This window comes from Mycotypha africana (genome assembly GCF_025528875.1).
Source record: "Mycotypha africana strain NRRL 2978 chromosome Unknown BDF20scaffold_12, whole genome shotgun sequence".
In the NCBI taxonomy this organism is placed as follows: Eukaryota; Fungi; Mucoromycota; class Mucoromycetes; order Mucorales; family Mycotyphaceae; genus Mycotypha; species Mycotypha africana.
In genome coordinates, this window is record NW_026515736.1 from 308,698 (window position 1) to 322,176 (window position 13,479).

General features: G+C 38.8%; 6 protein-coding genes across 6 annotated transcripts; 3 read left to right on the top strand and 3 right to left on the bottom strand.

The window, feature by feature from the left end:
* Window positions 1-117: 117 nt before the first annotated feature.
* Window positions 118-4,226, bottom strand: BDF20DRAFT_895313 (splicing factor 3B subunit 1). Its single transcript, XM_053082446.1, has 3 exons — window positions 4,133-4,226; window positions 644-4,067; window positions 118-558 (listed from the first exon to the last, which is right to left on the bottom strand). Exons 1-3 carry the CDS (start codon window positions 4,140-4,142, stop codon window positions 312-314), a joined length of 3,681 nt encoding a protein of 1,226 aa, XP_052931721.1. The 5' UTR covers window positions 4,143-4,226; the 3' UTR covers window positions 118-311.
* On the top strand, window positions 4,059-5,054 carry BDF20DRAFT_895315 (uncharacterized protein). The gene is made up of 4 exons (XM_053082447.1): window positions 4,059-4,091; window positions 4,167-4,569; window positions 4,644-4,763; window positions 4,836-5,054. The coding sequence occupies exons 2-4, from the start codon at window positions 4,410-4,412 to the stop codon at window positions 5,006-5,008; spliced, it is 453 nt and encodes a 150-aa protein (XP_052931722.1). The 5' UTR covers window positions 4,059-4,091; window positions 4,167-4,409; the 3' UTR covers window positions 5,009-5,054.
* BDF20DRAFT_895316 (uncharacterized protein) lies at window positions 5,055-5,874 on the bottom strand. Its single transcript, XM_053082448.1, has one exon. The coding sequence runs from the start codon at window positions 5,820-5,822 to the stop codon at window positions 5,208-5,210; it is 615 nt and encodes a 204-aa protein (XP_052931723.1). The 5' UTR covers window positions 5,823-5,874; the 3' UTR covers window positions 5,055-5,207.
* A 768-nt stretch (window positions 5,875-6,642) lies between these two features.
* BDF20DRAFT_895319 (homoserine dehydrogenase-domain-containing protein) lies at window positions 6,643-8,157 on the top strand. The gene is made up of 4 exons (XM_053082449.1): window positions 6,643-7,403; window positions 7,483-7,718; window positions 7,795-7,888; window positions 7,958-8,157. Exons 1-4 carry the CDS (start codon window positions 6,723-6,725, stop codon window positions 8,039-8,041), a joined length of 1,095 nt encoding a protein of 364 aa, XP_052931724.1. The 5' UTR covers window positions 6,643-6,722; the 3' UTR covers window positions 8,042-8,157.
* Window positions 8,158-8,901: 744 nt separating this feature from the next.
* BDF20DRAFT_827920 (uncharacterized protein) lies at window positions 8,902-10,202 on the top strand (the record flags this gene model as incomplete). Its single annotated transcript, XM_053078204.1, has 5 exons — window positions 8,902-9,102; window positions 9,195-9,431; window positions 9,505-9,620; window positions 9,691-9,871; window positions 9,942-10,202. The coding sequence occupies 5 exons, from the start codon at window positions 8,902-8,904 to the stop codon at window positions 10,200-10,202; spliced, it is 996 nt and encodes a 331-aa protein (XP_052931725.1).
* Window positions 10,203-10,366: 164 nt separating this feature from the next.
* BDF20DRAFT_916823 (uncharacterized protein) lies at window positions 10,367-13,330 on the bottom strand (the record flags this gene model as incomplete). The annotated part of the gene is made up of 7 exons (XM_053084501.1): window positions 10,367-11,109; window positions 11,183-11,488; window positions 11,572-11,976; window positions 12,046-12,262; window positions 12,334-12,429; window positions 12,505-12,608; window positions 12,694-13,330. 7 exons carry the CDS (start codon window positions 13,328-13,330, stop codon window positions 10,367-10,369), a joined length of 2,508 nt encoding a protein of 835 aa, XP_052931726.1.
* Window positions 13,331-13,479: the final 149 nt, after the last annotated feature.

A 13,479-nucleotide genomic window follows, 5' to 3' on the forward strand; every position in this document is an offset into this window, starting at 1 on the left:
TAATGTGATAGCAAAACAGCTTTGAGAAGTGAAAGAATGGAGAGTGGAAAAAGAGGAAACAAAAAGTCAAATGATTCAATTTTATTCATGGATTTTGTATCGAATGAACATGGAAGGTTCCGCTCAAACAATAAATTTACCGGATCAACAGCGGTTTTACCAACCCCACAACAGCGCATGTTTGATAATCAAATTCGAAGCATTTATTGCAGTTGTTAAAATTGTAACGAAAAAAGTTGGCTTTGAGTAAATGTGTGTATATATGTATATATATAATGACAATATTTTAGGGAGAACAACAGGCACAGAGTTTAGAAAACGTAATCCAGCTCTGGGCGTTGATAAGTATTCCTTTCGTCGTCTTCCATACGGGGATAAAAAGGCACTAAAGAATCTTGAGAGCCTATGTACAACGTGTTGTAAATTTTCCAGTAAACTTCACGTACTTTCCTTGCTGGATGGAAAAGACCTTGTAAGGTATATTGCAGAATTGTACAAGGTCCCAGAGCAACACGTAGACCTTCAATGGCTTCCATAACCGCATTAATCACGTGTGGACTATATACAAATTAAGTGAAAAATACAAGAAAAGAGTTAGCTATATGTTTGGATACAGCTTTTAGATATTAATGGAATAACATACCTTGTTTCAAAGATATTTGGCCAAATATAATTCAACAGATGTCGCAGAGAATCTTCACAGTTTAGACCTACTACACCCAATGCCATGTGTTTAATCGTTGTACAAGCAGTCTGTCTGTGTACAAGATCACGATCCATTAAAGCATCTTCTAATAAAGGAGCAACAGCATTGATGTAATCTTTGCCCATCTCACCGACGTACTCGAAAATGAATGATAATGATTTCAGCACACCATTTTGCACATTCAATTCTGGAACTCTGTATTCATTCATAAGGGCTGGTAAAACGGTAAAAGGCGCACAAGTTTCTGCTACAATAGCAATAGCTACAGTCGTACACACACGATTTTGACGTTCTTGAACCTTCAAGTTATTCAACAATGTAGCCAACACATCTTGCGGGCCAATAGCTTTAGCAATATAACCGAATGTATTTACCGATGCACGACGGATACCCTTCTTATGTGCTTTCAAAAGATCCAACAATTCAAAACAAACACGCATCCATTCACGAGCAGACACATACTCAGCACCACGATCAGCAATACGACCAACCAAATCAATGCAGTTTTCTTGCACCTTTTCGTGACGATTACGTAAGATAGGAGTCAGTCTAGGCAACAGATCCTTGATAGGTGGAGTCATACTGGCCATACCAATAACATTTACAATGGACTTCAAAGCACCCAAGATAGAACCCAGTACTTCAGGATATTCTTCACCCAGGCATTCGTAAAGAATTTGACCCAGTTGACTCATCAATTTCTCTTCACCGCAGCTCTTCATAACCACAGCAATACGAGAAATTAAATCTGCGACTTGCTGACGAACCTTGGCAGATTTGTTATTCAGTCTCCATAAGATAGTGTAACAAATTTGTTGAAGGTAAGGCTTAATACGCATACCCAATGCATTGACCACCGTGCCAAAACCATTCAACATAATGACGTCTTCTACAGTCTGTTCTTGGAAAGCATAAAGAATACCATCGATCAATAATTCTTCCAAACGGGGATCAATATCAGCAGCACCCAAGTTAGAGATAATCTTCTCTGTTGTTTCCATCACCATCTTACGGTAAGGTTCACTTTCATCCTTCAGGTCATTGACAATACGGCTTGCAATTTCTGAAACACCTACTTTATTTGCCAGCTCTACTGTTGTTTCAACAACTTGTTTATAGTTACGACGATCCAAAGCCATGCGACGAACCCAAAAGTGTTTGAAGAATTCAGGCAAGATTTCTTCCTTGATGTAAGCAGGCATAACACCATCTGTAGCAGCACATTGCTTCACAACCTTTAAAACAATCTTCTTCATTTCTTCATCTGGGGACTGGAATTCACGAATCAGAATAACCATAACTTCCTTTGTATAGTAGTTGGCATATTCGTCATCCATTAAAGGAATAATATAGCCAATAGCCTTCAAGAAGGCAGCAAGACCTTTACCGCGATGTTTACGAATACCAGTCCACAACGGTTTCAAAACAGAATCAAACGATTCAATACCATAGGGTGCGGCAGCTTCAGCTAGTGCAGCAATAGCTAAAGCGGTAATAGTACGCACTTTTTGTTGTTCATCTTCCAAACCATGCCCGATAGCTTCTACCAAATTTCTAAGGTGGGGCAAGACAGCACAGCCCAAAAGGATAGCAATTTGTTGAACAATTTTGATACCAGTGTGACGGGCCTGCCATGACTTTTTAGAACGACAAACAGCCTTCAGGAAAGGCAGAAGCGCTGGAATACCCAAGGCAGAGGCAACAACAGAGAAAGCACGTGCAGTAGTATTACGAACATATTCATCAGGATGATCAATATCGGGACGCATAGTCGTAATCATGGTGGGAAGACCAGCAGCCTTCGATAAATTGGAGATAATCTCACGGCCTTCAACACGGGCGTAATAATCTTCATCAATTAAGAGAGGTTCAATGACGACTAAGATTTTGTGAACAAAAGGACGAACTAAATCGTCCAACTTGTAAAGAATACGGTCAATTACCTTTACCAACAAGTGACGCTCTTGATCTTCCAAGGTAGGCGACATGAGCAATGGTAAGATCTGGTTAAAGAGCGGTCCTGGCCCAAAATCACGAGCTTTGTCCGTAATGTGACGCAAAGCACCCTTACGCATAGGAGGTGTACCGTTCTTGATCTTCAATAAAAGACGCATAATCTTTCTTTCCTTCAATTCATCCATAGACATGGAACCTTCATCCTTTTCTTCTAATAATTTTCCAAAATGTTGCATATCCTCTTCTTTGAAGAAAGGTAATGAACCAACGCCGGGAATTTCCTGAGGAAGTTCCATACCCATTACAGGCTTTTGCTCATCTTGCATAACAAATCCTACGTCACCCATGGGCGTAGGTGTAGCTGTTAGTTTACGAGCAGGAGTACGAATGGGCTGATAACCTGCAGGTGGTTCCAGAATCTTGTAACCGGTTGTAGGGAACATAGCATCTAATTCTTCGTCTGACAAAGGTCGATTACGAACATCCAATTCTCTTTCCCAACGTAAAGCATTAGCAGCTTCAGGATTTATTTGCGCTAATTGACCTGGCGTAGGTGTCATCATACCAAAACCTCCTATCGGCGTTGCCGATGGTGCTGTCGTTGTTGCTGCGCCAGCTACAGGAGTGGCATCCCAACGAGAACGTTTTGTGGTAGCACGAGGAGTAGCTTCTACATCCCATTCAGATTTAGCAACTGGTGTGGCATCTGGTTCATTGGGTCGAACAGGTGTAGCATCCCAACGTGATCTTTTCACTCCTCCTACGGGGGTTGCTTCAACATTTTGACTGACTGGCGTAGCAACGTCCCATCTTCTCTTTTTACGTGGTGTTTCCTCAACTGCGTTTGTCGTATGTGGTGGCGTAGATGCAGATGCTGATGCACCAGCCTCTGCTTGTTCCTTCTTTCTTTGGGCAATTATACTTAAAACTCTTTGTTCTTCCTTTTCTAACTCGGCTTGACGTTGTACTTCAGCATACGATCTGGAATCGGCATCGGCATTTTGATCTTCACTGAAAGCATCTTTACGGGTAGGTGAAAGTACACGGTTGAATCGCCTTTTGTTGTAATCACTTTCTCGGCCAGCAATGGTACGTTCACGCTTCGTCTCGGCAAACGGATCATATGCATCTGCACCTTCTCTGGCTTCAGCAAGAATGTCCTTTGAAGCTGTAATAGAGCTTAGTTTCTGATTTCTTTCTTGGTATGACTCATCAGTTTCGTCTTCATCTTCGTCAGCAACTGTTGTTGAATAACCAGCAAATTTATCTGTGGTGTATAAATCAGTATCGTATGAGATACCGGTCAGACTAGCATGTTTATCATTGTTCAATACGGCTTGTTGAATGTCTTTTTCAGTAAGCTGAGCACGTTTTGCTTGTGCTTGCTTTATTTCCTTCTCAATGTCTATCAAAAATTCAATAGAGTTAAGTATGTCTTTAAATATTCCTGTTGACTTTGCCAAGACCTACCATCGCTCATTATAACTTTTTAACGATTTCAAAGAATTGACTGACAGTTGAACGAAAATGCAAAAATTGAGACGAGAAAAAAGTAAAAAAAAAAAACTCGGTGCTGACTTTGAAATGCTTTTTGTCGTCATTGCTTTCTCTCACTCAAAAAAATATTAATGAGGAGATGTGAGGGAGGGGAGAGGTAAATGATTGGATTTGACCCCGCTTTTTTTGTCTGCTATTCTCCTAATTTAAACTCTTCCTAGATTCCCTTACATTACTCAATAAATTCACAATGACAGAAAAGAAAGATTTCCTTTCTGAAGCTGGTAAAGCAGCCGCCATATCAGGTGGTGTCGGTTTTGCCGTATCTGCAATGCAAAACACAGTACAAAAACATACAACGGGTGCCAAAGGTGTATTCACAAGAACAGGAGGAACAATTGCATTTTTCGGTAAATGAGATTTATAGCCTTGTAGGTAACAAAGAGGAAAGTTAAAACTAACGTTTTCAAATCATTAATGTTAGCTGCCATGGGTGGTATATATACTCTTGGAGAAGCAGTATCAGAGAATATGAGAGGAAAACATGACGGTGTTAATGCGGCTATTGGTGGTTGTGCTGCAGGCTTATTAGCTGGTATTCCTAGTAAGTTAATTTACAGCTTGTTTCTTGTCTTTTAGGCAGTCATATCTAATTTTACTTTATCGGTGTCTATAGCTCGTTCATTTGCAAAAATGCTCGCAGGTTGTGCAGCAATCGGAACTACTATGTACGCTTTTGAAGCGTCTGGTCAATTCAGCGGCATTCATAAGGATAAAACATCAGAGGAAAAACGACAATATGAGAAAGAATTTTTCAAACAACCTGTTGTAGCAAATGATAGCGCATAAGTTTATTTTCTATTAAAAAATAAAAAGGGAACAATAAAAAGCATAATAGACGTACTGACGGATGAAGTTGGATATGTAGAGTGGATAGTGGTATATGTGTAGATAATTATTGTGCGATGATGTTCCATAGTAAATGGTGAGTTTTTGTCAGTAATACGTGTAGATAATTATTGTGCGAGTAATTTTTCATAGCAAGTGGTTAGTTTTTGTCAGTAATATGTGCAAGATAGCCGGCTCTAATCAACGATTCAACCTCTGTCCTCTTCACGTAATATTGATTTCCTTTCACTAAATTGAGAGTTCCGAATTCTGTAGTGATTTCGCCTGCGTCCTTCATGACACGAACTTGAATAAATAAATCAACTGGTGGTTCTAAACTGGCACCGCCAGGTCCACCCAGATCAATATCCAAATAAGCATGCTTATACTTTTCAACAATCTGCGAGTAATCTTTTATGAATTTCTTGTCGTTTTCTCCAATGTTATGTCTTATTTCACTTTTATAGCGCGATTGTAGTCCAGCATTCCACACGATATCTTTCAATTTTGATACTCTCTGTTTGTGGTAAGCGAAAAGCACCCTCTTATTCCTTTTAATGGTTAAATGACGCAACATGATTTGCGCAGTAACGTCATGTTCCTGTGTGAGGTCCCCTGATGCCTTCATGTTGTTCACGATTTGCTTCGCTTCATTATGCAGTAAGCGGATTTCACGACAAATGTCTTCAACCAGTTTATCATTGTATGGCGATATAGGTGCATCTGCAGTTCGTTTGGCTTCTTTTGCTAGCTTAATTGCTGAATCGCCAATCATTGATGGTATCCTTCTTTATTGAATTAATGGTATTCGGTAATTTTTGTAGAGTCACAAAGAAGAGAAGAGCAACTTTTTTCAACAAAAAAGGGAGTGTCAAAATGCGCGTCGGGCTTTACGCGTTAATGGACAGTTGAAAACGCGAAAGGTACATAGTAGCTGAAATGAATACTGCCTATACTTGTTACGAAAGTAGCACCGAATACTTTTCATTCAAGAAACATATTTTTTACACATTATTATAAACAATCTAGTACCAAACTGTGCCAATTCTCTATACCAGACATATGAATAAGCAAATTTAAGCCAACTAATATCATGACCCTATCGATGCTAGTCAGTTCCCTCAAAATTATCAATAAGCAAAAATTGCATACAAAGTATTTTAAAGAACATAGAACCAGACATCATATATTGATAGTTGTGTTGCTTTATTCACAAGCCATACAGACCGAATTTTGAACCTTCCCAGCAAGAGTGAGGACAATTTAACCTTAGCTCAATAATTTTTTTACATTGAAATGTTAACTGAAGTAGAAGTAAAGTATCCCCACGTGAGGAAAGTATATGATAGATGATGAGGTTACAAATCTGTCAATAATATATATGGATATGAAATAGTTACTCTGCTGTTGTAAACATGAATCAGGCACAATTGGTTGCCAGTTTTCCAGATAGGAAAAAACTGTGAGTAACAGCCAATCATATCGTCAACGAGTAACAAAAAAAAAAAATTAAAAAAAATAGATGATTCACGGGAAAGATGAATCCATTTAAGTGGAACTTTAAGTGACGTTTTAATTTTTTCCAAGCTTGACATTGAAAAGTACACAAACATAAGAGCTCTTTCGCTTTTCTTCTTTCTTTAGTTTGTTCTGCTTTGATTTAGAGAATATAAAGATGGTCAATGTCGGTATAATTGGTTGTGGATTTGTTGGTGCTGAGTTGATTGCTCAACTCCATGCTACTCGTTCAAGCGCCAGACGTTTGAAGGTAGTCGGTATTACTAACGTCAAGCAGATGTTATTATCTGATAAGGATTACACACCTCTTCACTTAACAAACTGGAAATCCGATCTCGAAAGCAAGGGTGTCACGCCTAATCTAGATGATTTCATCCAATATATGGCAGGTTCCCCTGAGCATGCTGTGATAGTCGATTGTACAGCTTCTGAAGCCGTTGCCAATATGTATCCTTCTTGGCTTAAACTCAACCTCTCCGTTGTTACCCCTAACAAAAAGGCTTTTTCAGGTCAACTTAGTCTCTTCAAAGAAATTCATTTATTGTCTGCTAATTATAGTGGTAATGGACGTACTCCAATGACCTATCATGAATCTACTGTTGGCGCCGGGCTTCCTGTTTTGAATACGTTGACTGATTTATTAAAGACTGGTGATGAAATCACAATGATTGAAGGCATCTTTTCCGGCACTCTCTCTTATCTTTTCAACAACTTCTCTTCTACATCTGATGGCCCTTCAAAGGGCACTTTCTCTGAAATTGTCAAGGTTGCTAAAGAACTTGGTTATACCGAACCAGATCCACGTGATGATTTAAACGGTATGGACGTTGCTCGTAAGGTAAACAAAATGAAAAAAAAAGAAAACTAAAAGGATGAAAAATATGAGCCATTTCAACTAATGGAAGAACAATCTATAGGTTACTATCTGTGGTCGTTTAGCCGGTTTGGATTTGGATTTATCAACATTGAATGTTGAAAATATTGTTCCCGAGGCTCTCAGAAATGTAGCAACAGCAGACGAATTCATGACCAAGTTACCCGAATTCGATGATCACTTTTCCAAGTTGAATGAAGACGCTAAGAAGGAAGGTAAAGTGTTGCGTTATGTCGGTGTTGTCGATCCCAAAGGAAACAGTGGCGTCAAATTGATGAAGTGAGTGTGAACACTACCTAAGATCTATTTACTTGACAAGCTCACTGATTGGTTTCTTTCTCATCTTGGAACATAGATATCCTGCTGACCACCCCTTTGCTGGCCTTCAAGGCAGTGATAATATCATCAAATTCACAACGAAATACTTTCCAAATGGTATCATTATTCAGGTTAGTAGCTTGTGGTTCATGACTTTTATTGATGTAGAATATTAAAACTGAATGAATTATTTCTTTTAGGGCGCTGGTGCTGGTGGCCCACCTACTGCTTATGGCATTTTCTCGGATCTTCTTAAAGTTCAAGAACGCGTTGAAGGATTCTAAACAGCTGCATTGTTTAGATGTACATTATTCTCATTTAATAAACAAAAGTATGATATATTACCACTTAAACTCTCAAGGCTCTAACACATTAACAGGGACAATATTTTATATGTGGCATATTACTTAACAATTCATAAATATGTTCCAGCGGATACTAACAGAAAGGGTTTCGAATGAAACTACTTGTTCTTTGTTTAGATTTCATTTGCTGTCAATAGCTCCATCGCTACAAAATGGCACTTAACGTTATCAGAACCTTGAAAATTCAATTGTTCAATTCGACAAAGTCATGAAGCAATTGAAATTGCATGTTCCGTCTGTAAAAAACACTTAAGGATTACTTGATTTCAGTGATGCGGTATGACAAGTGACTAAAAGGAGTGGCCTTTTTCCTGCGGTCGTTCAAAAGGTTCTGTCATTGTTAATGTTTGCGACCTTTATTAAATCATTTTCTAGCTTTGTACAAGGATCTCAGTAAAGCACTTGCACTTAACATATCTAAATAAGACAATATAGGATCATCATCATCATCAAAACTTAAGATACGTTATATAGCATACTTTGCCCTCATTATGAGCATTATGAACGAAAGCTTCAGTCAAAGGATTACCACGTGTATATAGAAGTCGATCAAAATATGCTGGCAAAAAATGCTCCAATAATAACTGACTACAATTCTTTTTAATGGACGCGGCGGTTCCTGCATGATTTTTGATAGGAACACAAAACCTTTCAACCTGAATTCGAACGGCACATGAATAAAAAGGGAGTTAAAAATGGCCCTTTATTTAATTCTGCTTCCATATCCGTCAAGTGAATCTGTCTTGTACTTAAAATACTCAAGACTTCAATTTCAGATCATGTTTGATGAGAAGTATAAAAAGATAGCTATTGTTACAGGTGCCAATGCGGGTGTCGGATTCGGCATCTGTCAGCGATTAATAGAAGCAGAGGGTGATTCTTTAACTCTTGTGATGGCATGTCGAAATCCTGCTCGGGCCAATAAGGCAAAAGAGCTATTACTCAGGCAATTCCCTACAGCCAAAATCGACATTGAGATTGTGGACGTTTCGAAAATGCAAAGTGTTTTAGAATTTTGTTCAAGAATTACAAATAAGTAGGAGCAGTAAAGAAGTAGATACAATTTGGCAAGCATTTATTCACCAAATCTTTTCTGTCTGACAGATATCCTCATGTGAACTACCTTTTCTGTAACGCAGGTATTTTGAGTTCACTCGGCTTGAATTGGCCTAAGCTCCTCTGGCTAGCTTTCACGGATCCAGTGGGCCTCATGGAACGCTCAGATGCAACGATCCAAGCTGTTGGCGAAATCAGCGAAGATGGTTTGGGCAGAGTATTTGCTGCTAATGTCTTTGGGCATTATGTTATGGTAAAAACGTTGTTTCAACCCTTTCTCATTTATGGTTTCTTTTAAAGAAAATTCATATCCGAACAAAAAGTAGATGCGTGAGTTGGAAAGATTACTATCACACTCTGGAGATGGGCGCGTCATCTGGACAAGTTCCGTGACAGCTAAGAATCATTGCTTCGATATCAATGATTGGCAAGGCATAAAAAGGTATTAAAAGGCTATAAAGTATGCACAAATGTTAGACGGGTGCTTACCGAACCACATATGTGATAAATAGTCATGAGCCATATGAGTCATCGAAGTGGGCATGCGATTTGGTGTCTGTAATTTCAAGCGAGCGTTTTGCACGCGAAAGAAGCCATATCTCCTCATTTACTACATCGCCTGGTGTTGTAGCCAGTGAAATTGGTGCTTTGCCCTGCTGGGTGACAAAAGCTAGAATTTTACTTCACTATTTGGTACCTATTTATGCTTTTGTGATGTATAAAATGGAAAAACAGCTAATGAATCAAATTCTTCGTGATTTAGATGCGAATTGCTGGCGTTGCTTCACAAAATATCACCGCATATAACGGATCCATAGCTGACGTTTATGCAGCCTTACAGCCGCTTAATTGTCTCAACTATCTTTATCGTTATAGCTCGTTGTCAACTCGGTGGGGTAAGCCATATGTAGAAGCAGTTCAGCTCCCCAATTATGATAGATTAACAGCTGAAAAACTTGTCGAAAAGTGCGAGCTAACCTATCAAGCGTTCAAAAGAAGATATGCGTCCAAAGAAGCCGAATAACCCACAAAGGCAAATTGAATAGACAAAATATCAAAAGACAAAAATTATATCCTCCATAATATGTTAATTACATCAAATATGAGTCTAGCAAACAATTATTATTTACATTTCTATCACTATTAATCCTAATTAAGGGCTGAAGAGTATTAATCCAAATATTTACATTAAATCAGCATTTTACTGATTTTTTCTCTTTGCTTTAAGTAAGCTTGCGTCACTTCGTTAAGATTTACTTCTGTCTTCTTGATCATTGCTGTGATGTCTTCCAATTGCTTCTCTAATCTTTCTTTCGTCAGCTTGGACATCTCTTGGGCTGCTTTATCTGTAGCTTTACCCTGAATCACAGGAGAAGACTTCAATTTTTGCTGTGGCTGCTCTTTTTTCTTATTAATATCTATCTTGTCCAACCAGCGCCATAGATCGTCTTCCTCTTCTTTGTATATTTCATTCCGTTTTAAAGCTTCTAATGTATTTTCTGGGATCTCTTGTTTTTTGGACAACGCATGAGGCAGCAGATCTATCATTTTCTTCTCAACATCCGCCATCTTCATAGCAATAAACATATTTATGCAAACCATAACAAACATACAAGTAATTATAAACCACATTGTTGGTGTCGCATTGAATTTTTGAGTTGTGGGTGAAGTACCATTGTTGCTCCTCATAAGGTCATTGGAAGAGAAGAAAGCAATTATTCGCTGTAATAATGATTTGGGTGGTTCTGGTGCAGGTTTACTTTCACGAGAATTTGACGAATGTTCGGATCGTGCCTTTCTAGTCCTTCGCTTCCTTCTACCTTCCGATTTTCTACCACTATCGGCATCAGATACTAAAGCAGCGCGAATGACTGCATCCAAATCCTTGTAATATGTTTGTTGTCCATCAATACTGGCTTTTTCGATAGTTGCTGTAAAGAATAAATTAGTCAATGTTAATCAAGGTTACGCACATACGAACTTTATTAAAATCTAACAACTTACACTTGAGCCATGATGATTTAGTGAATTCTACTTGGCACGTTACGAGCACCCTTACTTTGCCTTTACCAGCCCAGCTGAAGCAAGTACGTGTCTTACAAGAGAATGAACCTCCGGAAGGAACGTCAGGTGTACTTGTCGTATCTAGTACAGTGATATAAACCTGTGGGTCTTCATGCAATACCTCTTGCGTGATAATGCATTTAGTTTGTTTAGGCCCAATAGCGCCATTCAGAGGTTTTATATAAGATAATTCACGAAGACGCTGAACACTTCCCTCGCCTTTCTTCCATTCACCAATATCCACCTCTACCAAAAGAGAAACGAAGAAGGGGGTAAGTACAACTATTCTTAACCCAAATGTCATCCTCTTGTCAAAGATTTGACTCTACCTGTTGTCTTTTGATTATCTACTAAGAATCTTCTCAAATGATTGCTATCGTAGAACAAATTGTAAATTTGGGGTAAAGTACTGGAATAGATTTGATCCAAAACGACGTTGCTGTAATGTTCATTGGCAGTTGCACAATCACACTGGGTCTTCTCATTCACTTGCACATTCTCTGGTTCTCCAGCCTTTCCAGTTGATGTCTCATTTTCTGCCTTTGTTGAAGATACAGCACCATTCGCACCATTCGCAGCAGCCAATCCTGATAATTTATCAGCACCATTAGATTGGAAAGTGGGTCTGGCAGCTTCCGATACAGCTCTACGGCGAGCAGCAGCATCCTTTTCCTTTGATTCTTTGCTTACAGGAAGCGATGCTAAAGAGACTTTTCTACCTCCTTCATCTATGCCTTTTTCATCGAAAACTGATTAGGCATATGTGCCTCTTTACAAATTCACTTAACAAAAAGGGTAGCTACCTTGTGTAACATGATCGTCATCAGTGTCAGTTGTATCCAAATCTCCGGAATTAGAGGAGTAAGAATCTTCTGTATCGCTTTCATATTCGAGATCACTGTTCTCCTCTCTTGAAGACCCTGAAAAAATGCGGTCAAGTGGTTCAGGACGAACATTACGCCACAATTTAACCATCAAATCGTATGCTTGATCACGAGACAAGAATGAGGCAAAAAAGAACTATGATTATATCCAGCAATAATAAATTCAAAATTTGTAACTGCTTATCTTTAAAGAAATGCGTTTTTTACCTTTGAGCTATCAGTGCTGATTTGGATGGCATTAGGAATAAAAATGGCAGTTGTTTTCTTCTCAATTTCTGTTATATCAGCAAATGCTATAACAAGCTGTTTTATTAAAAATATTGTTTTAGCTCATTAATTTTTTGTTCCACATATCAATCCTTCACTTCATCAACTTACATTTGTAACCCAACCAAAGATATTTGCATTGAAACAAACATGATTCTCAGAAATGTAAATTCGGCCTTGCAGCAATATTTCCTTCTGTAACGCGCAACCATAATCTATAAAATATCGTATATAGTGGTTAGCAAATACTCAATATCATACTTTAAGAAAATAAATACAAGTTCTGCTGTGCGCATATACCTTCAACGAGATTATCGTCTTCTGGTACACTTCGAAACAATGCATGAAAATCTTGGTTTCTCTTCACCGCTGCAGTGTTAACTCCGGTAGATAGAGCGATGCTTGGAGCAGTCTTGGCGACGTCGAAAGAAGTTCGTTCACTGCCGCCACCGTTGTCAGTCTCGTTTTGGCGTGATCTGATCTTGCTGGTAATAGAGTGAATGGTAGGATTTTCCTTCAAATCACTCAAAAGGTTAGAAGTAACGCTCGAAGCTCTAGAACGAGATTTCTTCTTCGGTGTAGAAGCAGCAGAATCGGCTACTAAATTGGTGTTGGTGCCAGACGTTTTCGATGCAGCTGAAGCATTTGATATAACCGACTCATTATTACTGGCAACTGATAAAGGACGATCATTATTGCTCGCAGGGTTGGTGCTATTGGCATTAAATATTAGGCCTCTCTTTACTTCCTCTGAAGGCTCGATAGGTGTTGGCTCAGATACCTGGATAGGTGGAGGTAAACCAGGTGAGCCATCCGAGTTACGTCGAATATTCGGTGGTCTATTTTTAGGGATTTCCAAAGCCGGCGGACGACCACCAGAGATAGTATTCGAGTGCACTCTAAATTTGTTATTTGCAGTACCGATACCGTCGTTCATTAAAGTGGGTGTTTATGCCAAAGAAAGTTGAATACTGTTGTAATATGAATTATACGTAAAAAGAAATAGGAAAAGAGATAAAAAAAAAAAGCCAAAACGAAAGAACAAAATTAAACTTTCTAAGGCAAAAGACGCATAGAACACTGGGG